Below are 26,201 nucleotides of genomic sequence, written 5' to 3' on the forward strand. Positions count from 1 at the left end.
GCACTGTGCTGTGAGCCCAACAGAAGGAAGGACCCCAATGACCCTGGCCAGTGTGGCGAGTACTGGTCACCAAGTCCCAGCCGAGAGACGACCTGTCCGTGAACACATCGAGCAAGAGTTCTGGTAGGCGCCAAGGCACTGAACCCCGAAAAACCTGAAGAGGAAGTCGGCGACGCAAGACCAATGGAGTCCAAACCCAGCAATAGTGTGACTGGCTAAAGAGGCATCCCCGAAGGAACCAGAACAGATGCCGAAGCCAAACCCGACCCAGCGGGAAAACCAGCACAGTGAAGTTCAGACTCCTGCAAACTGCTCGAGCAACCATCAAATGACCCAGGACTTCCCCTTCCTTCCCTCCTCCTCAGTCACAGCAACACCTCTGGAGGAAGAGACATGGAAGCGGTCCGAGAATTCCAAACAAGACCCAGCCAGGTCTGAACCCAAGACGGAACCAGATGGGACTTCCTACGGTTCAGCAGGAACCCGAACCCAGCGAGCTGGGAAAGAACCACACCCCTGGTGAGCAGACTGACTGGGAGCACACACCAGCCAGTCATTGAGGTAGGCCAGAACCTGAACCCCTAGCAGACGCAGATGGGTAACCACAACCCGGGTAAGACGCGTGAATACACAAGGTGCCAGATTTAAGCCAAAAGGTAGACGATGAAAGCGGTAAGCCTGAGCAGTCTCTGAACCTCGGATGAATGGGAATGTGCAAATACGCATCCCAGAGGACCAGGGACACCATCCAGGCACCCGCCTCCAACAGACGCTGGTCCTGAGACAGAGTGGTCATCCGAAAGGAGGGGCAAAGAATCCAGGGGTTCAGACGGGTCAAGTCCAGAATGAACCACAGATCTGCACGATCCCATTTTGGCAATGGAAACAGGCTAAAACCCCACCTGAGGGACGGGGTCATTTTGACCACTCAAGCGCACACCACTTGGAGATGACCCGACAGAGCACAGGGAAGGAAGCCTGCCCCACCAGCTCCGAAGGAGGAAAAGCCGCTCAATGCCACCACAGGCCAGAGGAGACAACCCGAAGTGCCCACAAATCAAAGACCAGGCGTGAGCAAACAGAGCGAGCCCCCCCCCCCCCACATCACCCCATCAATGGGGAGACCCACGAAAGGGCCGACACCCCTTATGAGAAGCCAGCATACGAGCAGAGCGATCATTGCACTGACCAGACGATGCTGGCTCATAAACTGGCACCCATGGCCCACCCCGACTGGAGAAACCCCGAACCCCGGCACGACCCTTCCGAGAAGGCTGATAACAGCCACACCGAAGAAGCAACAAGGCCAACATAGGACGACAACTGGACAAAGCCGCCTGCAGAAACTGTGTGACAGCAGTCACCACAAACAGGGAAAAAAAAGACAATGGCTATCAGTCAGATTAATATATAGAAAAATATACTGTTATCTACATGGGGATCATCAAATAGTTTGCCCAATGCAAAATCTGGCATCTTGTGTGGATAATTCTGAATCCCCAAATTCAGATGTAATGGTTTCGTGAGTGAGTCGGTAAGGGTTCGATAAAGAGTCTGTGCAGTCATAGGGGAGTACACATACACTATTTACAAAACAGAGAAGTCAACTGATACTGCCCAATCATTTCTGGAGGTTGACCCCCTACAATAAACACTTGGCCATTTTCTGCCACAGGCAACTGATCCATAGACCAATAGTCTAAACATCCTATGGTCCACTGCATAGAAATATAAATGGTAAGCATATACAATTTAAATAATTATTGCAAAACCTACAATAAACACTTAAAAACAAATTGTTATTTTATACTAAAAGTTACCAATAAGATGTAGATCTGAGGAGTCATTTTCACAAAGTATTTTTGTTAATTTCATCATCAATAAATTTAAACAGCTAAAAATGTTTACAAATAATTATCATCTTATAAGCGTATATTATCATGCAGAAACTTCCCTCACAGTTAGTGTGGTATCCATAATCAAATTGATTAAAAAGCACAGAATTAGCAAGATGAAACAATGAATTTGATTAGTAAGCTAACAAACTTGATTAACCACAACATCCCATACAAATATGCTTTCTAGGTAAAAGGATATACTGTAATTTAAAGTTATGCCATAAGCTTTTCATGGGTAGATATATTTTTTAAACTGTTCTATACTGTAAATATATTTATAAGATCCTATAAATATATTTATATCCACCTTATATATAAATATATAAGATCCACTTTTACAACAGTTTATTTTTTTTGTTCAGAGAATGGTTAAACCAATTAGAATAACATGTTCTACCACAGCTAAAAAGGCAAGTGTGATTCAAGATTCCCAAAGTCCAGAAGCCATGAGGAGAACACAGACTAAACAATACCACAATGACGGGGGTGTCGCAGGTCGGGGCAGGAGGGAAGACGGTCGTGGTGGGGGGGAAGGTTGTGACGAGAAGGGGCTGCCAATTAGGTGTCTCAATCACCTGTTAACATCATCATTCACATCTCATTACACATTCATTATTTTTTCTTCATATCAAACTGAGTGTTTGTATTTCATTAGACTGCCCATCAGATACATCCTTCATTGGCTATCCCATATGAGAAGAGCCAAACGAGCGTAATACCCCAAGTATAGTTACAAGATGAGAACTATGCTCGTGGTGTCCAGTCTTCCCTGGACCTTTGTCATATAATACTTTGAAACTTTCAATGGTAATGGCATCCACCACTTTCTCATTAAAATTATTCCAACTGTCCACAACACTGCAAAAGACAACCTTCACACATTTTGAGCACCTTTGTTTTCTCAGCTTGAATCTATTGCCTCGTGTTCTTGAAGTTGCAGGTTTAAAAAATTCTTCCTTCTCAACTTTCACAATTTATGCCACAATGTCCTATGTGATCATTTTGCTTTTCTGGGAGTAGACCCTTGTGGCTCCCTAAAACTACTATCAATGATAGTGTACCAGTACAAGGTTGCATCAGCTGTCGCGTTCTATCGACCTACAGGAGACCAGAGCCAGAACCTGGTCCTCTCACAGAGGTGCATGGAGCAGTGACATTTATTTATGTATGTCACCCCCAGGATAGCAATCAGAAAGTTAATGACACAAAACGGACCACTGCTGGCTTCAGTAGACACTAAACCTCTTTCAGCCTCTAAACTGCTGAAAAAACTCCCCCCCAACTATGTAAACAAACTATGGAATCTCTATAAACTAATGCAAGCGTGGTTTATCCCACCTCCCCTACTAATTTGGGGGTAGGAGGGAGGATGCTCACCATCAGCTGGCTGTTCCATGCTGATGTGTGTAACGTGTGCTGCTGCTTGGGCTCCAGTGTCTTGCTGATTCAGCTACATGGTGGTTTTTGCCCTTATTGGGGTTCCTGTACACTCAATTGTAGTTTGAGCCTGGATGTTAAGTGTGTTTGCAGTTGCATGTATACAGGGTTACCTTTCCTGTGTGCGCTCCCTAGTACAGTACTGCCTTTGCACTGCCAAGTCTCTCTTTCCTGGGGTGTTTGGGGGGTCATTCTTAGAGGTCTTCCTCGCTTGTGGAGGCACTTGCCCAGCGTGAATCGGATGTCTTTAGATTTTCCTGCCTTTACTCGGGTCAGGAGTGACATTGGGTGGCTTATGGCACACTGGGTATTCACATGCTACACTATATCATGCTAAGGTTGGTCTTCACAGCTGTGTGGACAGGGCTGTGTTGGACAGGACAAGGTTTACAACATTTATATATAAACGTCCTACATACCCTATATAGATTCTCATGACATCCTTCAACTAACGCTCTGGTGTAGCATCCCAGTGTCTGGGTGTCCTGTGTGGTCAATTCCTTTGGGCCCTGGATATTTCCTGCAGGTTTGGTGGTCCCATGGATATTCCCCTTGAACCTGCTCTAGCTCATGTGAGTTTGAGGATTGTACGTTGCCCATGCAACGCAGCGATGCTCATTTCTTCTGTCTCTACCATGCTGCCTGCTGAGTCGGTGATACCTTCAACACTGAGTCCTGTGGGGTTTGTTCTTCCTATGTGACTCTCCAACCCCTCCAATGAGGCTAGGTCTTATCAGGCAATGACCACCTTGTGTTCGGTTTTATAGTAGTGGTGTAGGTTGTCCATCAGACCATCCTCACTGATGGTCTGTCCCAGTTCCTTCACATCTCCATGGAATAAACTGTTGATGGTGTCTCCTTCCTGCTGCTTTGAGAGACATTCGGGTGTCCAAACGTGTATCCCTTTGCATTGGCATGGTCTCGACACTTTCCCCCTGTATGCAGTGCCATTTCCCGATTATGAGGCCCTTACTGTTGATGCCTTTCAGCTGGAATGGTTCTTGTACCTCTTCCCCTTGGTCCAGATGTTGCTCCAGGTCCTTGGCAGGTTGGAGTCCTATAGGGGTAGGGGTAATCCTTCTGCCTCCTTGGTGAATGAACCCAGGTGTTTTTACACAGTTCCATCTCTTTCAAAGGGTCAGCCTGGTGACATCTCTCATTTCCAGTTATAGGGTGGGAGAGCTTCATGCTTTCCTCTCGAGGCAGGAGTTTTGTTGGTTTGCAACTGGCTCCTGGTTTTCTGATGAACAAATCAAATGGTTTCGGGAAGGGTCTGTTGAATATTGATGCTTGGTTAGTTCGGCCTAGGGGTGCATCTTGTGCTGTGCCTGGTAGCGGCTCTCCATCGTTACATTCAGGCCATCGCTTCTGCCACGGTGGATGCCTTGTGGGTTGATCTTGTCTCCTTGGGTCCCGTGTTCCCAAGCTCCTATTTCTCGGTTCATCTGCAGTGTTACCAAGTCTAGCCAGCCTGCAGTCTACCCTTGTGTCCATGATGTTAGGAAGTATGCTGCTCTCTCGGCTTTGTTTACAAATATGTTTTGGGCTGATATTAGGGTGCAGGGGTTTTGGAGGTCAAGCAGGGTTCTGGCAGCTCGGAATCTTGTTAATGTGCCTGGGCCCTAGTGGCCTTGTGTGGCTCTGGGTTCTCTCTCTCATCTGGCTGTGTCTTCTTCATGATTCCTGCAGTGCTCCTTCCTCCCTGGTAAGTGCCCATTTGTTTCCCTTCTCTGTGGGTGGTTAGCTTCAGGGAACTACAAGGGGCTCTTCCCCAGAAAACCAGTATTGAATGTAATGAAATGCCAATTTCTGGGCAAGCCCCTGGTGGCTTCCTGACACCCTCCCTCCCTTTAGGTCGTAGAAAAGTTGGTTACATCTACAATAGAACTGAGGGTGGCGTAGCCAGCTGACTACGAGCTGACTCCCTACCATCCCTCCCCAAACGAGTAGAGAAGATGGAAGCAAAAGAGCTTGCTCTAGCTTGGAGAAATTTTGATCATTTGTTTACATAGTTGGGGGAGTTCTTTTGACAGTTTTAGTGGCTGCAGTCTCAAGTGAAGCCAGGAGTGGTCTGTTTTGTCTCCCTGACTTTCTGTTAACTTCCTGGTAGTTACACATACACATAAATGTCAGTGCTCCCTGCACCTGTGTGAGAGAACCAGGTTCTGGTTCTGGTCTCTGGTACACTGACAAAACTCTGATGCAACCTTGTAGTGGTACACTATTAGTTAATAGTAGCATGAGGGAGCCTCTGGGGCTGACCCACAAATTGGCATTTCATTACATTCAATGCTTCTTTTTCCTTTTCCTACTCCTTGCAGCTCCTGCTTTAAGATTTGGAAGCCATTTATTAGCATGTGTTTGCACCTTTTCTACCTCATTTGTGTGATTTTTGAGACATGGACACTAACGCAACTGATATCTGTCTGTCTGTCTGTCTGTCTGTCTGTCTGTGTCTGTGTGTCTGTCTGTCTGTCTGTCTGTGTCTGTCTGTCTGTCTGTCTGTCTGTCTGTCTGTCTGTCTGTCTGTCTGTCTGTCTGTCTGTCTGTCTGTCTGTCTGTCTGTCTCTGTCTGTGTCTGTCTGTCTGTCTGTCTGTCTGTCTGTCTCTGTCTGTGTCTGTCTGTCTGTCTGTGTCTGTCTGTCTGTCTGCCTGCCTGCCTGCCTGCCTGCCTGCCTGCCTGCCTGCCTGCCTGCCTGCCTGCCTGCCTGCCTGCCTGCCTGCCTTTCCCTCTCTTTCTCTCTCTCTCTTAGTGTATCTACACTATGCAGTAAAATATTAAGAGAATCATTAGGAAGGGAACCCCCTTTAAGAACCCCCATTATACTGATCCTTAGGACAAACAAGAAACAAACTTGTCTACTAACAGGACAATGACATACTGTACTAGTATTACATAATACAGTAGGAAATTTCAGGGTCTTATTTTAAATTTCACTGAATTAAAATCCAATCCATATTCCAACTTCTCAATATAATAAATCATCCCTGGCTAGTTTGAAACCACTTCACACTACTTCAGTCAGATCCATATTCTTAGCAATTAACACATGACTGCCTTGTGTTCACCTCATGTTGGTTCTGAGGATTAGTGTTCCCGCAGTTCGGTCTCTGACCAAGCATCCTGGTTAGTGGTCTGGTCAAACAGGATGCTAAATGCAGCTGCTCACAGTTTGATGTACGAGTCACAGCCCGGTTGATTTGGTATTGTTTGGAAGTGTGTATCAACCACTCTCTTTTCAACAACACGAGAAACCTACTAGTTTTGCCCCTTATGTTTAAAAGGAGAGTTGAAAAGTCTTGAGCTGCAAAGTTGATAGGCTTGTCTCCTAGTATACCATTTGCACCTCTGCTTTTCAAAAGGGCAATTTTGCACTTCCTGATATGCCTCCTGGTCTCAAAGAGTAATGCGTGTGTGTAAATTTGGTATCAGTCCCTCTAATATTTTTTAATGGTAATTATTGTGTAACTCTGTTGCTTGCCCTTTACAGAATGCAGGCATTAAGGATTGTGAAATACTATTAAAAAAAAATTCTAATTTTTTTTAGTAAATTACAAACAAAAATAATGGCCAAAGTACACAGAGTAAAGGACGTGCATGCAAAGTGACGAGAGATTACAGTATGTTTGGAAATATACACAGTGGTGGAAGTGGTACACAAAGTGGGGGGGGGGGGAAGTGGTGGAAGTGGTACACAAAGTGGGGGGGGGGAAGTGGTGGAAGTGGTACACAAAGTGGGGTGGAAGTGATGGAAGTGGTACACAAAGTGGGGGGAAGTGGTACACAAAGTGGGGGGAAGTGGTGGAAGTGGTACACAAAGTGGGGGGAAGTGGTGGAAGTGGTACACAAAGTGGGGGGGGAAGTGGTGGAAGTGGTACACAAAGTGGGGGGGGAAGTGGTGGAAGTGGTACACAAAGTGGGGGGGGAAGTGGTGGACAAATGTCTACATAAATGTGTTTGAAGTGTGCAGAAAGAGTGCTGCAGTGTGTATACAGATCATTAGTATAATGAACACAAAAAGAGGACAGGGGAGTCAAAGGAAGATGCCCATATATATTTTATGCTAAATGAAAGACTTATATGCAGATTTGCATATGCTTACATGCACAAATGCATGCAACATATTGTAAATACATGCACCCATCATGCTGCACACACATGCATGCACATACATGCCATCTCAAATACACACAAACACGTGTATTTATATGGAGAATACAGACCCCCATCATCATAACTCTGCTCCTATTACTACAAATGGATAATCTCCAAAACAAAAGACCCGTGTAATTTTGCCAAATTTTAGGATAGCTTTTAAGTATTGTACATGGAAGGAGAAATTTTAAGGAAATGAATAGCACTTATCTGACCTAAACAGGAATAAGGTGTTCAGGTACAGTGCTTGCTGGAGGTGTACCCGTATCAGTTAATAAAATCGTATCAGTACAGGTCAACTTACTGATACTGTGCTGAATTGGCACACCACTTGTGCATGCACCTAACACCATGCAAGAAAAACAAAGTTGCGCCAATAATGGTGTCAACAAAGCCAATTGACTTTTCCATGCAAAAAAACAATCTTTTACTCAAGATTTTCTATACACTCCCTTGGGAACTTGTTCCAATTAACAATAATTTATGAGTTATGGGTTCATAACTATTTTCAGAATAGCATTTCTGGCACATCTACTGACCTGAACTCAAAACTCCATTGAACAATAAAAAAAAGAAGCCCAGAAACAGTAAACTTTTAAAATAAAACCATCTAGAAGAAATGACTATCTGTGTTATATAGATATCTGGATATTCAGAAGAACGAAGAACACTGTACACAATCTTCGTCACACACCAGGTCTAGAAAGTGCAACAATGGCATGCAATCAACCTAGTAAAGCACGAAAAAAAGACCAAGAATGTTAATAGGTTTGCAAAAAGGAAGGTGTCTGAATAAAGCTATAAAGAGAGGTTCAAGAAACACAATCAAAAAAACTTTAAAGGAGAGAAGGATCAGAGGAGGACATGATTCCTATATACAAAATACTGAGAGGAATAGACAAGATGAACAGAATCAGCCTTTCCAAATGGAAGATTATAATACAAGAGGACACGAGCAGAAGTTAGAAATAAAAGAAAATACAGCACTCCTATGCACTGTGGATCGTCAACAAGTAGAATGCACTGAAAGAAGTCATGGGTGCCACTCCATCCATGACTTAATGAGTAAATATGACATCAAGGGATTTAAAAGGTGCAGGTTCCAAAGTCTAGAAGACATGGCCCCAACAGCCAGATCTCACTTCCAATTCCAATTACTCTTACTCTCTTGGTCAACTGTTGTGCATTTGTGAAAAATGTTGCAGATACTGTAATACAAAAAAATATACCATGCTATAACACATTTTCAAAATTTAGCAATTTTTATTATTTTGTTTAATGTAGATTTTTCAGTGCTCCACTGTGTTCCTTTACTAACAAAGTGGGCAATGGAACAAGCTCCAGAAGAAGGTTATCTGTGCAAAACCACATCAAGTTTCCCAAATATTTACAATAATACATGTCATGGTATACCATGAACATAGCTCTCTTCTTGTACCTATAACAAATTAATTAATAACAGGTAAGCTCATGCACACACATTTCGATTTCTTTAGATAATTTTCTTCAGATACTTTAATATATACTAAACATATCTTACCAACAGAGCAACTTAAAAGTAAGATACTTTCAACATCTATATTACTGAACCTATGTAAAGTAAACTGTAAGTGAGACATTGATATATATTACAGTATACCAGGGGTGGGGGAACCTTTCATCACATGAAAACTACATTTTATTTAGGTAAGATTTCATAAGACCTCACATTGCGTTATGCGCTGTATACATTCAAACATGTCACAAACTTACAGATCAAGTTTCATTAATTAAAATTGCTTCCGAAGGCCGCACAGTGTACCAAAAAGATTCACATGCAACCTTTAGGCCACAAGTTCCCCACCCCTGCAGTATACAAACCAAACAAATAAATCAAGAATTTAGCTTTCCAAAACTAAGATTTTCTTTTGCTAGGCCTAAACATTTAATTTTTAATAATAATTTTTTTTTAATTTTAGTAAAATATTTATAGAATTGAAAGCTTTAAATGGCATACAACATGCAAGTCAAACAATGTACTTGTTTTCCAAGACAATAAGTGGCACAAATTTAAAGCCCAACATCCTTTTCAACTAATTAATATCCAGCATTACACACATTGGGGCGCCGGTGGCTGTGTGGATAGCATGCTGGCCACGTAATCCTGTGGCCCGGGTTCGATTCCCAGCACCGGTGAGAAACAATGGGCAGAGTTTCTTTCACCCCGATGCCCGTTACATAGCAATAAATAGGTACCTGGGAGTTAGACAGCTGTTACGGCTGCTTCCTGGATATATGTAGTAGAATAGTAGTTAGAAATAGTTGATTGATTGACAGTTGAGAGGCAGGCGGAAAGAGCAGAGCTCAACCCCCGCAAGGTATATACATTAACTACAATATTACTTAACCACATCTTTCATGCACAGGAAATGCTTACCTCTTCCTTCTTCCTCTCAATTTCTTCATTTTTCCCATCCAGGAGGGATCGCAACTCCTTCACCAAATCTTTCCACTTATATGCCTCGGACTTCTCAGATTTCAGACTGTCACGCATTCGTGATAGCTCATTCGTTAGATGTTCCAGCTGAAATTGTTTCATAATATTACCCAACTTACTTGTCTAGATTCTTAAAACCACCGATGAAGACTCAAAGTTAGAGCTTAACAAGAGCCAGAATTATTGCTAAATATTTTGCTAACATATAAAACAATTTAAAGATAATAAACATTATATTGAGACTTGTCAAGCTTACCCCAGCTAATATACTTAACACTAACCTTAGAAGCGAGCTCCTGATTTTCTTGAAGCAGGCCTGTGACCTCAAGAGAGGCAGACGTCTTCCTTTGAGGGTTCATGTTCGATCTCTCGGCTTCTAGCTCTGAAACAAGCCCATGAATCCGTTTTTCTGCCTCCTGCAGTGATCTGAAATTATAGATATCCATAAATTCTCTCTGATGACAAAGAAGACAACTTTGAACAAATTATATGGATTTAATAGTAAATAATGAATGACTTTAAACACTGACTACTGTACTTTTAAGGCAGCTAGAAGGCATTTTGTTTGTAACAGATGCCTAACTTACTGATATATACATCAATCTGACACCTGAAAAATCATCCAAACAGCAGACTTTGTTTAAAAATACTCATCAGCAATACCAGATCAGAAAAACTCTTACTTTTCGCTTCTTCCAATTTAGATATCCTTACCTGTTAAGCCTTCGGATAATACTGTCATGTCGACTATTCTGACTGGCTGTGAGTTCCACAAACTTCTTTTCCTCCGCACTCACTTTTTCTTCCCATTCCTCCCTCTCTTTCAAATACCTTGTTTTGGTAAGTGCAGAAGGTGGAGGTGCACAAGGTAGTAGGTCAGGTGGTGGTGGAAGAGGTGATGATGCAGGTGGTGGTGGTGCAGGATAAAGGTGGATGCAGAAGGAATTACGTTAGTCATTCATGGCATGCAAACAAGGACATTCATGTACCTAATATACTGTACTACACATCTATCTACAACCCATTCATTATTCCCTCAGAATCAGAGATGCTTTATAAACTGTACAATAATCAGTCAGGTCACTAAAGAAGGAATATTAGTACTGGTCCTGAGGAGAACAAAGTGCTCCTCAATCTTCCAGGAAAAACTCAGCTTTTCATTCAAACTAAATGTTTCTAATGGACAATTAGTTTGGTCACAAAATAATGAATATTATGTATGATCACTGAATAATGGACAATTAGTTAGGTCACAAAAAACCAGCGTTGAATGTAATGAAACCCCGTTTTCTGGGCGAGTCCTGGAGGCTCCCCGGAGCTATCCAGGCTGATATGGATATATTAAACTTTGGCATCAGTCATGTTAATGGAGGTTAATGGAGTTCTTAGGCCTACTGGGGACCACAATCCAGAACCTGGCCCTCACAGAAAGGCACAAGGAGTAATAGCTTATAAAAAACCCCGTATGGTTGGAAGCATTTTATGTCTGCCATCAACCGGGTCTGGCACCCAGAAAGGTAAGTACTCCAAAACAAACCCCTATTCTGGTTAAGAAATTACTACTGAAAGATGAATTAGTGGACAGAACTCAACAAAAGAAAACGAGCAAACAAGCAAAATGTCACCATGTCTACACGCTGCTGTCTGCGCAGCTCCCCCCTTCCAGGGAGGGGAAAGGGGGAACCCCAGACCTCCCACTAGCTATCCACCCATCAGTTATAAGACTGGATGTCAAAATATGCGAAAAACCACCGACCGGAGGGAGGGTGGGATGGCGGGAAGCCTCCGGGTCTCACCCAGAAAATGGCGTTTCATTACATTCAATGCTGCTTTTTTGGGGGAGCCCCGCCGGCTCCCCGGAGTGACTTACCCATAGAAATAAGAGGGATTTATCCAGGAGGCGCTTGGCCCTCGCTCCTTAACACCAGGTCGAGACAACTGGCTGCAACCGCCGACCCAATGCAACACAGGACCGACTAGGCCCAGGAACATTGACAAGGTAGTGAGCTGCTAAGACCCTGTTCGACCTCCAAAAATCCCATGCCCGAATGACAGCCCAAGACATGTTACCAAAGACGGCAGCAAGCGCAGCAATTTACGAACGTCGTGGGTATTGGGGATAGACTGCAGTCTGGCTGGACCTAATAACCCTGCGGACGACCTGGGAGACCTAAACCCTGGAACAGGGAAGAAGGGAAACCGGATCAACCCAACGTGTCCCCAGACACAGAAGCTGTGGCATGCAAATAACGGCAGAACGCCACAACGGGACACAACACATGATGCACCCCCAGCCGAACCAACCAAGCATCAACAACCCAAGGACCCCTCCGGAAAGAACAAGTTTCATTCTTCGCCAGAAAAGAAAGAGACAACTGCAATCAAACAAACCACCAGGACCAAACGAGCAGAAACCCCTGCGCTGCAGGAGAGCATCAAGCTCCCCAACCCGACCCCAAGAGGCCACTGCCAACAGGAAAAGAGCATTAGAGAAACAATCCTGAACCAATGGGGCCACTATAAACCGAGGGAGAGAGAGAAAAGAGAGCACCCGATCCAAAGACCAGGACAGCTCCGGTGGCGCATGAGCAGGCCAGAGATGAAACAACAACCGAGACAGCTTGTGAAATGGCACTGAAGTAACATCAACCCTCAAAAGCAAGCTGCAGTGGCTCCACCAGCGCCACACGATAAGAGGCAACAGTATTCGGCATAAGATGACAGTCCTGAAACAACCACGAGAGAAAGGACAACACCACTGCATCAGAAACCAAAGTAAACCTACAAAGGGACAAGAAAAAGTGGAAGGACCGCCAAGAAACTTCATACTGCCGCCAAGAGGAAGCACGCAGGTGGGACACCATCAAAGAAGCCACCTGATCACCATATAAATGGTGACAGACTCGAGTCAAAAAGACCAGACACGAAGACTCGAGGACCAGATCAAACCAGCCATGTAATGGACCAGGCCGATCTCCTGAAAGAGGAGCTGTGGAAAAACCTCCGGTTTCAAACTCCGAGCAAGCAGCGCCTGAAACCAAGGCTGGGCCAGCCAACAGGCCAAGAGGACTACTCATCTCTGGTAAGTCTTCAAGCAAGCCAGGACCTGGAGTAACAGTCTAACTGGGGGAAAGAGGTAAAGGTAACTCCACCTCGAACAGTCTTGCCGAAAGGCATCAACCCTGTTGGCCTCGCAGTCGGGAAAGGGCACCACATAATACGGGAGATGCCTCGACCACACTGACGCGAAGAGGTCCACCTCCAGGAGCCCGTACGTCCGGCAGAGCCAACTGAATGAGTCGGCATCTACCGTCTATTCCGTGGACAGGGGAATGAACCGAGATGGGTCGTCCACCAGGGCGTTGGACACCCTCCGAACGTGAATGGCCAGGAGAGCCAAACCCCGAGAGCTCAGCAGACGAGTCACCTTAAGCGACCAGCCCCAAAGAGCCAAGGACCACATTGAACCCCCCTCGGTTCAGGCAATGAACTATCAGGGAGCAGTCTGAATGGAGCCTGATTGTCGATCCGCGAGCAACCCAAACCCTCCAGAGAATTCACACCACCGCGAATTCCTGCAGCGTGCTGTGGGCTCAACGGAAAGACAAACCCCACCACCCCTGGCCAGCCTGGTGAGCAATGGTCACAAAGCCATAGCCAAGAGATGACAAGTCCACGAACACATCGAGCGAGGGGCTCGGGTAGGCGCCAAGCACTGAACTCCAAAAAACCCGAAGACGAAGCCAGTGACGCAGCAGCTGGCTCAAGGTCCCCCAGAGGCCAAACCCAGCAATCGCAAGAGAGGTGGATGGGACGTCCACGAAGGAATCTTAACAGCTGACAAAGCCTAACCCGCCCCTGCAGGTAGACCATCACTGCAAAGTTCAGGCTACAGCAAAAACCCTCAAGCAACCTCTAAGTGACCCAGGAGCCTTCCAGAAACAAGCAAAGGTGGGAGCACAGCCAAAGCAGAGACTCCTGAGGGAGAGCCAAGAAAGCGGTCCTAACCACTGGTTAGACCCCGTCGCCACAGTTGGAGAAACCGAATCGAATGCCTCCGTCACCCCCCCCCCCTCCCGGAAGGGGCAACCCCCGAAACTGCCTGAGTCTCAGAACCATGTAAACCCTGCCCTAACCCCAAAGCCCTCAGATGCTTTGGAGTTGGAAGCAGGAGGATAGGGGGGAGGGGGGCAGAATGAACCAAAGCAGGGAAAGAACGAGTGGGTGCAGACTGAATCAAGGCCGAAGCGACCAACACCACCAAGTTTGGGTCCCTATAAACAAAATGGAGCAGCCTCGGGGCTTCCGGGGTAGCAATCACCTGAGCGCGTTGCAGCAACCTAAATCTAGAATGCAACGCCTGAGCCACCTGCTCCCGGATACTGCTCCCGGATACTCATCAGTGGACTAGGTGAACCGAGTCACAAACAATCAGCAAAACTCGTAGGACTCTGGGTCAAAGGTGTCACTGACCCAACAGGCAGCATGACAGAGGCAAAAATCGTGAAAGTCACCCTGAGACAAAGGGACAGAGCAGCCCTCAAACTCACTCAAGGCGAGAGGACACCCAGGACCATTGGACCCCTTGCGCCCCCATGGGGTTTCCAGGATCCTTGAACTGATATCGCTAAGGGTAAGCCCAGACAGGGTACTGTGAACTGGTGCCCAAATCTACCAATCAAACTGCTAAAAGCTAAACCCCGGGTCATGTCCACTCGTGGGGCCCTAGCAGGGGGTACCACCCAGAAACATATATATAAACCTAAGTTATAGGTAGGGGCAACAAACCAAAGGCAGACATCCCTCTACCAGGCAGGAAAACAAAAACAAAACAGAAAAAATCCGCAAGAGGACAACATACCCAGGCAAAACAGAGCCAACCGCTATAATAGGTGAAAACTAACTGTGTAGAACACCGTGCCCCTACCAGTGCAAACTACCCTTTATCCTAAGGTAAACAAGGGAGGAGGAAACCCCCCCAGCACACTCAGGGCGGTCAATTACCAAGCAGCAAAAGACCAACAGAGGTAGACCCCAAGGTGCCCTGTGGAAGATAACCCCAAGCACCAAGGGCGGTACTTACAGGGCACTTGGGGAAGGGAACAGCACAGCACAGCACTGAGAACAAGCAGCAGGTGCTGGAGTCACATGACCAAGCTTCAAACACATTAGCCAAGAAATGGGGGTGTGGGTAGCCGGTGTGAGAGGTCTGGGGCTCCCACTTTCCCCTACCATGGAGGGGAAAGCTGCGCAGGCGGCGGCACACACGTGGTGATGTCACGCTCATTTGCTGCTTTTTCTTTGGGGAGTTCTGTCCACTCGTTTGACTTTTAGTAGAAGTTTTAACCAGAATAGGGGTTTGTTTTGGGATGCTTACCTTTCTGGGTACCTGACCCAGTCAATGGCAGACATAGAATGCTCCAAATCACATGTGCATTTCTATAGGCCATTGCTCCTCGTGTCTCTGAGGGGGGCCAGGTTTTGGCTCGTGGTCCTCGTTAGGCCTAAGAACTCCATTCACACTGACTGATGCCAAAGTCTGATATATCCATATCAGCCTGGATAAGCTTCAGTGAGCAAAAGGGGCTCTCCCCCAGAAATTTAAACATACAGCGGGACCTCGGTTTTCGAATGCTCCAGTTTTCAAATTTATTGGTTCTCGAGCTCAATTTCTTCAAAAAATTTGACTCGGTACTCAACGTTTGCCTTGGTGCTCAAGTTTGTTGATACACCTATGGGCCAACCGAGATTGTAGTGTACAGTACTTCAGTTTACCAGTGTCTCCCGCCAAGTGACGACCGTGCTTGAAGTCTTTGTAAAGAATTTCATTGCTTTTGTGCTTTTCTGTATTATAAACATAAAAGTTCTTATTATATATCATGCCAATTGTTACAAGAAAGTCAGTGGTAAAGTTCAACCTAAGAAAATAGTTGCGAGGATGACGAGAGAGGAAAAACAAGAGGTCATTCATAGCGAGACAATGTGACGTCTCACTACAGACAAGTCTTAAAATGTAGGAAAAAAACAAGTGTCTATAGACAGAACCAGATTCTAGAGGTATGCCTGCAAAACGTAAGAGAGAGTACCCCAGAAATGTCATCACTGCTGTTATAATGGAAGGGGACTTCCCTTCCAAACACTAACACCTCTCTCCTCCCCCCTTCCTCACTGTCTTCTATATGCCAATTAGAGTCCTCAATAAAGATAAGATATACTTGTACATACTGTAGTAAAAAATGTAAGTACAGTAGTATGTATAAAATGTATTTTTAAGTTAATGCCAGTATTTATAGTTAATATTTATAATAATTTATGGGGTGTGGAACGGATTAATTCCATTTACAGTACATTATTTCTTAGAGGAAAATTCATTTCAGTTTTCAAACCGTCTCTGAGAACAGATTAAATTAAACAACGGAGGTACCACTGCATTTGTTCAGCTTATTCAACTTGCTTGTAATACATACTAGCTACCACTTCCATTTTAACAGAGGTATTACACACCTGTTTTCCCCTCAAGTTTAATCTTGAGTTATATAACACTACCACAACACTGGAAATCAGAAGAGTTAGGGGAGACATGATTACTGCCTATAAAATTCTTAGAGGAATTGATATGGTAGATAGAGACAAATCATTTAGCATGAGTGATACATGAACAAGGGGATACAAGGAGAAACTTAATACCTAAATGAGCCACAGAGCCAACAGAAAGAAATCTTTCAGTGTCAGAAAAATTAACTAATGGAATGCATTAGGAAGTGATGTGGTGGAGGTTGACTCCATACACAGTTTCAAATGAAGATATGATAGAGCCCAGTAGGCTCAGGAACCTGTACACCAGTTGATTGATAGTCGAGATGCATGACCAGAGCTGAAACTCAATGCCCACAAGCACAACTAAGCAAGTACAACTATGTGAGTGCAAGCTGGCATATGCAGCAGTTGTATGGTGCCCATATCTTAACTCTTAGATCATATATATATGATTATACATATATTTGTCAAATCATACATATATGATTTGACAAAAAATAATTTAACATAAGTTTTTAAAACTTGCACAAATACTTTCCAATTTTTTTTTTGCATAATCAGCTAGGCAAATACTCCAACTTTGTCTAAACGATCACAGCGTAACTTGAAAAACAAGAGAATCAAAATTAATTTTAAAATTGAATATTGAGAACTTCATATTTTCAATTCAGAATAAAAAATATGAACCATCATTAATTGTTCATTTAATGTTGCTATTCCCTCAGAATAGCATATGACCTTCATTTTTATCAAATTAGAATATAGGTTTTCAGTATAGTTTACTGTAAAAAAAATCGTCTATAGGGCATTTGAAATATGCGGCAAATTTAGACCAAAAAAAAAATTATAACTCCAAATTTATAAAGTTTATGAAAAATCCATTTTGATGGGATTGTAGAAATGACACCTGAGTACACAATATGTCAAAATAGTGAGAATCGGTTAATAACTGGAATTTTTAGAAGCCCCTCAATGTTGAAACTCTGGTTTCAGAGATAATTGAAGTCGAAGTTGTCAACAATGAATAAAGGTAGTTTTAATGCGTTAATTTAATTGTATGTTTTAATAAACATTGTTTGGCATTTGTACTCGAATATGTGAAAGTTGTAGGTCAATGTGTGTTGAAATTAAGTCAAGAAAAAATAATCCCCAAAAAACACAAAATATAGGGACAATTATAATAATTATAATGACTCAGGGGATATATTTAGGGAATACTTTATATAAGTGAAAAAGGCCTAATATGGTCCCTAAACATTAAAACAACCTAAAGAGACAAAGAAAATAGAGTTTGAAATCAGATAAAAATCTGACAAAAAAATTTAAAAGTCCCAAGTTTTGCGAGTTGTGACTGACTTACTTGTTGACCAATTTCATTCTATCTTCACATAGTTAGGAAAACATATGCATTCTCCAGGATGTAAAGGTTACAACAAGATCAGATAATAAACAAATGAGAATAACTAAATTCTTAAAAAAAAAAAAAAAAAAAAATCCTCTAAAAATAAAATATTTTTGGGACATTGATGAAAGTAACATATATTAACATTGGACAATGTATTTATATGATATATAACAAAATAGATCATATTAACATAGTTATTCATTATTATTGGTGTTATTATGTATTACTCAGCAATGATATAAAGGCACCAGCTGCATATCCACTTTGTGGACACTTCTTAATATCATTCTTCTTCTTCTTTGAACATAGGACAGGTGCTTGCATCTCTTTATTACTGCATAATCCTTCAGTTACAGTTATTAGGAGCTGTTCTTCTTATCAATAAAACATTTTTATTTTTCAAAAATTCATCTAAAATTAATTTCTGAAAATATTTTGATGAAAGTTTCACGACACTGAAGCCAATAAGTTGGAGATTTGTTTAACATTTTTAAGTTATTTTTACATAATTCAAATATTTTTTGCTATTATGCCCCCTATATTCGCAGTAATATGTGTGGTCTAAGGGTTAAGAAGCACATCAACAAATTGAAAAAGGTGCAAAGACATGTCACTAAGTGGCTCCCAGAACTGAAGGACAAGAGCTACGAGGAGAGATTACAGGCATTAAATATGCCAAAACTAGAAGATAGAAGATAAAGAGGCAATATGATCACTATGTACAAAAGTGACAGGAATTTATAAAATTGATAGAGAAGAATTCCTGAGATCTGGAACTTCAAGAACAAGAGGTCATTGATTTAAACTAACTAAACAAAGCTTCCGAAGAAATATTAGAAAATTCACTATCACAGAGTGGTAGACGGTTGGAACAAGTTAGGTGAGAAGGTGGTGGAGGCCAAAACCATTAGTAATTTCAAAGCATTATATGACAAAGAGTGCTGGGAAGACATGACTCCACGTGCGTAGCTCTCGTCCTGTAACTACACTTAGGTGGTAACACATGCCATACTTTTTTTCCAAACATTAACTTCTAACCCCCATTTTCTATCCATACCTATCTACATTAACTACCTCCTACTGAAGTTCCTTTGTGAATTTTATATTCAGTATTTAATAAAAATATTTAAATTATTGTATATATTTCAAAATTTATATAAAATACAAATTATTGTACAAAATACAAAAATATTGTATAAATGCTATCAAAAACAGGTGACAGACAGACTGCCTTACTTCTTCTCCAGAAGTTGGAAGTTTTGTTTCCAGTTAACACTACCAGACTGGGTTGACAGGTGCTCCAGGAGTTCATTGTACCTACACATGAACATGCACACATTAACTAGTTATAAACACACAATGCATCGCAAAACAAACCACAGCCGAGTGAACTACTAAGGTCAACGACAAGTTGTTATATTAGTAACAGACACTCATTATTATAAGGGATTTACAGTGCAGTTATAAGGACTACTTCAATCAGTTGGCAAGCCAAATTTAGGAAGTTATGAAAGAAATACTACAAGTAACTTCACAAATTTACCACCACAGCAGAGAAGACATTATGTGCATATGTAACCTCACAAATATATCACCAGAATTTTTTATCACCAAAATACATCAATGTAACACACGTCTTGACCAATATATCACCACACATAAAAGTACATATAAATATACAACTATTTACTTCCAGGCTAAACAATAGTTCACTTGTCACTTCTTAAGAGCACACTGAGCAGCTTTCCAAGACAAAAGTCGAGGAGGAACAGACCTAGAGAGCCTTGTCAAATGGTGCATAATGCAAGCGAGGCAACTGGCCTGCAGTGGGCCGCATTCTTCCCACGCCTAATTAAGATCCTCTAAGGTGGTAAGCCCCAGTGGCAGAGAAGACAGACTGAGCCTTATGGTGCTCCCCAGATGGCAGCTGCAGCCATAACCACCGGTATGAAGATTTATGAGACTGGGAGTGGGTGTGCACATGTGTACTGGACTGGCAACACACCACTATATTACTGCTTCAGTTACGTTTTTCTCCAGTCATTCAGTTAACCATACACTCCATCAGTCATTGAGATTTTGTATCAAATGGAAAAAAAAATGATGTGAAATGAAAAATAACTAGCTGATTATATAATTAAAGTAATAAGAGAAAATTATTACACTTCATTCCTCATAATGATTCAACAAGAAATATATTAATTAATCCAATACTAGTAATAAATTATATATATATATTATATATATTATATATATATATATATATATATATATATATATATATATATATATATATATATATATATATATATATATATATATATATATATATATTTATTTATTTATTTATTTATTTATTTATTTATTTATTTATTTATTTATTTATTTATTTATTTATTTATTTATTTATTTATTTATTTATTTATATTTTAAAGTGTGAACTCTTGCACATTATTGGTAACTAGAAACATAATCAAAATATTGATTACAAAATATTGATGTGAATGATAAAACAGAATATAGAAAGAATTGTAGAATAGATCATTGTCAAATTACACAACACCCCCCAGATGGTCTCCTCAACATCAAACATCCACACACAACACTCAGATGGTCTCAACATCATCAAACATCTACACACAACACCCCCCAGATGTTCTAAACATCTACACCCCCCCCCCAAGATAGTCTCATTATCATCAAAGATCTACACACAACACCCCCAGATGGTCTCAACATTATCAAACCACTATACAAAAAGTTAAATAGGCAATTACACTAAGGTGTGATTACACAACATGTCAACACCATCAAACATCAAGACAAGATGTCCACATCATCAAACATCTACAAAACCCTTCAAATGACATCAACACACTGAATGAAACAACACGAAGAGAGAGAGAGAGATTGGAACAACTCACTTCTTCCTCATCTCGTTGAGTTCGTTGGCACAGGATGCCTTCTCCGAGAGGTCGTGCTCTTGCTCCTCTACACGGTCAAGCAGTTCCTTGATCTACAGTGGAGACAAAGACAAAATTGAGTAGTACAAAATGATATAGATCAATTAAACTTTATAAAAAAAAAAGATCAGGAAAACATTTAATGCAAAAAAGTATAAGTGAGAATTTAATGCAGCATGAAGTCGATGGCAAAATGTGTCATGAGAAGGAAGAGAAAGAATGCCAATGTTGGCCAAATAGAAATTCCTAAGGATAATTATAATTTGAAGGTATTGAGAGAGAGGGGGGGGCTAGGCTGGCTGAGAGGGTGGCTGGGAGGGTGGCTGGGAGGGTAGCTGGGATAGGAGCTGATAGGGAAAAAGTTGAGATTCAGGGGCAATCTTTCAGTAGGGAAGAGGGCGAGGGGGGGAGTTTAGTGGAAAAGAGAAAATTAATTTAAGATTTTCATATGGAGTGAAATTAATATTTTGCTTAAAAAAAACTTTGCTATAGAGCGTGGGAAAAAGTAAAATTCGATGGTTGATCTTTATTTGGAATTTGGCGCAGTTTTGTTCAGGTAGTGCTGAATTGTAACAGCACCCTCCAAGTCCATGTAGGTTAAAATACTGTGTATATTATGTTAAGAGATCTCAATATATCTACCTACCTTGAGGCTACCTTGAGGTGCTTCCGGGGCTTAGTGTCCCCGCGGCCCGGTCGTCGACCAGGCCTCCTGGTTGCTGGACTGATCAACCAGGCTGTTAGACGCGGCTGCTCGCAGCCTGACGTATGAGTCACAGCCTGGTTGATCAGGTATCCTTTGGAGGTGCTTATCCAGTTCTCTCTTGAACACTGTGAGGGGTTTGCCAGTTATGCCCCTTATGTGTAGTGGAAGCGTGTTGAACAGTCTCGGGCCTCTGATGTTGATAGAGTTCTCTCTCAGAGTACCTGTTGCACCTCTGCTTTTCAACGGGGGTATTCTGCACATCCTGCCATGTCTTCTGGTCTCATGTGGTGTTATTTCTGTGTGCAGGTTTGGGACCAGCCCCTCAATTATTTTCCACGTGTAAATTATTATGTATCTCTCCCGCCTGCGCTCAAGGGAGTACAGATTTAGGCTCTTTAGTCGGTCCCAGTAATTTAGATGTTTTACTGAGTGGATTCTAGCAGTAAAGGATCTCTGCACGCTCTCTAGGTCAGCAATTTCTCCAGCTTTGAAAGGGGCTGTCATTGTGCAGCAGTACTCCACTCTAGAGAGCACAAGCGTTTTGAAAAGTATCATCATCGGTATAGCATCTCTAGTGTGAAAAGTTCTTGTTATCCAACCTGTCATTTTTCTTGCAGTTGTGACGGCTACTTTATTGTGTTCTTTAAAGGTAAGGTCTTCCGACATGAGTACACCCAGGTCCTTTACATTGCCTTTTCGTTCTATGTTATGACTTGCCTGCGTTTTGTACGTGGTTTCTGTTTTTATATTTTCAATTTTTCCGTAGCGCATGAGCTGAAACTTATCCTCGTTGAATACCATATTATTTTCTGTAGCCCATAGAAAGACCTGATCTACATCTGATTGGAGGTTTGCCGTGTCCTCTATGTTGCCAACTCTCATGAAAATCCTAGTGTCATCTGCAAAGGATGATACAGTGCTATAGGTTGTGTTCTGGTCTATGTCCGATATGAGGATGAGAAAAAGTACTGGAGCAAGCACAGTACCCTGGGGGACTGAGCTCTTCACTGTTGATGGGCTGGATTTTATTTTGTTGACTATTACACATTGGGTTCTGTCAGTCAGGAAATTGTAGATCCATCTGCCTATTTTCCCGGTAATTCCTTTTGAACGCATTTTATGTGCAATAACACCATGGTCACATTTATCAAAAGCTTTTGCGAAATCTGTGTAAATTACATCAGCGTTTTGTTTGTCTTCCATAGCATCTAATGCCATATCATAGTGGTCCAGCAACTGCGACAGGCAAGAGCGCCCTGTTCTGAAACCATGTTGTCCGGGGTTATGGAGATGCTGTGATTCCATGTATTTTGTGATCTTACTTCTTAGCACTCTCTCAAAAATTTTTATGATGTGCGATGTTAGTGCTATCGGTCTGTAATTTTTTGCCTCTGCCTTATTTCCTCCTTTATGGAGTGGTGCTATCTCTGCTGTTTTTAGTATGTCAGGGATAACGCCAGTATCTAGGCTTTGTCTCCACAGAATGTGAAGGGCCTGCGATAGTGGTTTTTTACAGTTCTTGATGAATATGGAGTTCCAAGAATCCGGGCCTGGTGCAGAGTGCATAGGCATACTGTTTATGGCTTCTTCAAAATCTAGTGGGGATAGGGCGACGTCTGATATATGATTTGATGTTGGTATCATATCCATGAAAAATTCATTTGGGTTATCAATCTTTAGTGCATTTAATGGCTCACTGAAAACAGAGTCGTACTGCTTCCTCAGTAACTCGCTCATTTCTTTGTTGTCATCTGTGAAAGTTCCATCTCCCTTTCGCAGGGGCCCGATACTAGATGTGGTTTTTGATCTTGATTTTGCATAGGAGAAAAAATATTTCGGATTTCTCTCTATTTCACTGATGGCCTTTTGCTCTCTTTGCCTCTCCTGAGTTTTGTATGATTCTTGTAGCTTGAGTTCAATTGTTTCTATTTCTCTACCTAACCTTCTTCGCCGTTCTTGAGATAGGGTGCGACTCTCAAGTTGTTCCGCGATTCGTTTTCTTCGCCTATATAGGGAACGACGTTCCCGTTCCAATCTGCATCTCTTTCTCTTTTTTCTTAGGGGTATGCGGTTTGAACATATCTCTAGTGCTACTGAGCTTATTTTTTCCAGGCACTGGTTCAGGTTTGCATTTCCTAGCTGTTCTTCCCAGTTTATTTCTGTGAAGTCCTGGTTTATTTGCTCCCAGTTTATCCGTTTATTATTGAAGTTGAATTTGCTGAAATCTCCTCCACCGGGAATCTGGACTGGTTTTGAAGGTCCATTCCCCATGGTTGTCAGAACTTCAATTAAGTTGTGATCTGAGTAACAGGTATTTGTAATCATTATGTTCCCGATCAACTCATCATTATTAGTGAAAATGAGGTCCAGCGTGTTCTCCTTCCTAGTTGGTTCTACTATTTGCTGGTTTAAGGCAAACCTATCGCACATCCGTAGCAGGTCATTTGCATGTGCCTGCTCATTTAGGCTACTTCCTGGTATTCTTTCTGATATTACTGTATTAGCCAGGTGCTTCCATTTCAGGTGCCGTAGGTTGAAGTCCCCAAGCAGGATGATGTTCGGAGCTGGATTTGTGAGGTTTTCCAAGCAGTGCTCTATTTTCATTAGTTGGTCTTTAAACTGCTGAGGGTTTGCCTCCGGTGACTTATATACAAGGACAACAACTACATTTAGGATCTCTATTTTGACTATCAGCACTTCCACCATATCTACCACACAAGTTCAGACTAAATAGGTTGTGATCGCACAGATTTGGGACTGGTGTTTGCGTTATAATGTATACTTTTGTTTGTAATGTACTGTGCTTATTTTATCTTTTACTTTTGTAACCTTTGTCTTATACTTAGATTTTAATGATTTATCACTAATAATATGTGGTAATAGGTGTGAATTTACAGAATTGTAGTCCTTTTATGTATGAATGTAATTATAAATGCATTAACTCCTGAAAAAAAAAAACTTGAGTGCTGTATATATAAAAAAAGTGCATGCAAGCAGTTACTTGCTTGTCCCACAAAGTATGGGTCTGCCATCCAGATGGGAGCAAATTCCTGTAGTCAAGCAGGGTGACCTCAATTTACTAATTCCATAGGAAACTTTTGAAAAGTCTTCTCTGGTTAACCTGATACTAGGAAGCACTGGAGGATATCATCCAGGTAAAGTGAGCCGTCAGCTGAAATCCTACTCATTCATAAAGCCATGGTTCATCGGTTACCTGTCCTTCCCACCACCAGATGGTAGCACTGAATTACAATACATTTCAACTCATCAACCCTCCTCAGAAACTGTTTCAAAAGATGAACAAGCATAAAAATTCTTGAATCTCCTCCTCTGCCTCCTCTCCTAGACACACACACTACTATCCTTAAATGTTCGGATTGATGAGGTAGACCTTGTTATGATTCGGCTCCTGCTCTTCGGTGAAGGAAGAGACACTCAGCTGATAAGGCAACCAATAGTCTACCAGGACACTCCATATAGGGAAGGGCAGTATTGCCAGGGAGTTTGTAATATATTTGTAGCTATTAAATGGTTCAACTAATAAAAAGTCCTACATTGTGGAGTTCATAAAACAAAATAATTTACAAAACTATCATATTAACCCGCTTATCCAGAGCCCAATGATCCAAATATTTGGGTTATCTGGTGAAAATCGTGCTGGATATTTTTCTGACAAAACTTTGCCATATTCTGATAGAAATTCGGAAAACCGGAAGTTTGGCCGGTTAGTGCAGTCTGGTATAGGTTCTAAATCAAATCCAGATAACTTTCCGACGCACTTCACCATATCCATACAGAAATGGGGAAAACCGGAGATTTTGCCGAATACCTGTACTGCAGACAGGCATCAGGCCATATTGTATTAATCCCATAGAGCAGTGGCTTGAGGCGGGGGGTATGGGCAGTGTTGGAGTGGGTTGTTCCAGGGTTGGGGGTGTCGAGGGAGTCGGGAGGGTCTGTTTGGAGGGGGCATGATCTGCTATGATCCGTTTTGTATAGAATAACCAAGAATTATGTTAAAACAATTCATTACAGTAAGAACTAAATAAATATTATCCAATATTGTAACAAATACAAGTTTCTTAAATACTCTGTACAGGATGAAGACTATTTTCCTGCTAAAATTTGGGGATCTTTTCCACCTGGCAGTCTACATAACATGCCTGCCTGCCTGCCCCAAGTTGACCTGTCCAAGCCTAGTTAAGCTAAACAGGCAAGGTGCTCTTGACTCATGTTATACCACAGTGCTGGGTCATTACTGAAACATTTTTTTAAATGCCCGGTAACTTTCTTTGTTTTCATAGTAACTTTGGTAATTTTTTGCCAAGAATATGTCTGGTAGCAGCAGCAATCATCCTGAAGGTTAAGAGGAAGTAGGTTGTGTTAACACCACAGCCAACCAAATACAGTTCACTCATGTCTTCTATTGACATGTTATTTAAGTATTCATCCAACTGTGCTTATCTAGAAGTTGGACTCGTGTATCAGTACTTGAGATGAACCAAAAAGCTGATTATAAGAGAGGCCAATGAACACAGGAGGCAAACAAAATTCAATTCTTATTTAGCAAAAACAGCAAGCCAAGAACCTTCTTTGGTCCTTGGCCTCAGAGAGAGAGGGGGG

General features: G+C 42.2%; 1 protein-coding gene across 2 annotated transcripts in view; it reads right to left on the reverse strand.

The window, feature by feature from the left end:
- The window catches only part of LOC123775184 (myosin phosphatase Rho interacting protein outspread), a 96,750-nt gene that overhangs the window by 32,913 nt on the left and 37,636 nt on the right, over window positions 1-26,201 (reverse strand). The window contains exons 16-21 of one of the 2 annotated variants that reach the window (XM_069303666.1): window positions 20,834-20,925; window positions 19,146-19,226; window positions 10,682-10,798; window positions 10,249-10,393; window positions 9,908-10,054; window positions 2,372-2,473 (exon numbers count right to left, since the gene is read on the reverse strand). In XM_069303666.1, coding sequence (XP_069159767.1) covers window positions 2,372-2,473; window positions 9,908-10,054; window positions 10,249-10,393; window positions 10,682-10,798; window positions 19,146-19,226; window positions 20,834-20,925 — 684 coding nt within the window. The remainder of the gene's footprint in view (window positions 1-2,371; window positions 2,474-9,907; window positions 10,055-10,248; window positions 10,394-10,681; window positions 10,799-19,145; window positions 19,227-20,833; window positions 20,926-26,201) is intronic. The other variant, XM_045770347.2, reaches the window with a different exon arrangement.

The sequence above is a fragment of the Procambarus clarkii genome, chromosome 1, assembly GCF_040958095.1.
Source record: "Procambarus clarkii isolate CNS0578487 chromosome 1, FALCON_Pclarkii_2.0, whole genome shotgun sequence".
Classification (NCBI taxonomy): Eukaryota; Metazoa; Arthropoda; class Malacostraca; order Decapoda; family Cambaridae; genus Procambarus; species Procambarus clarkii.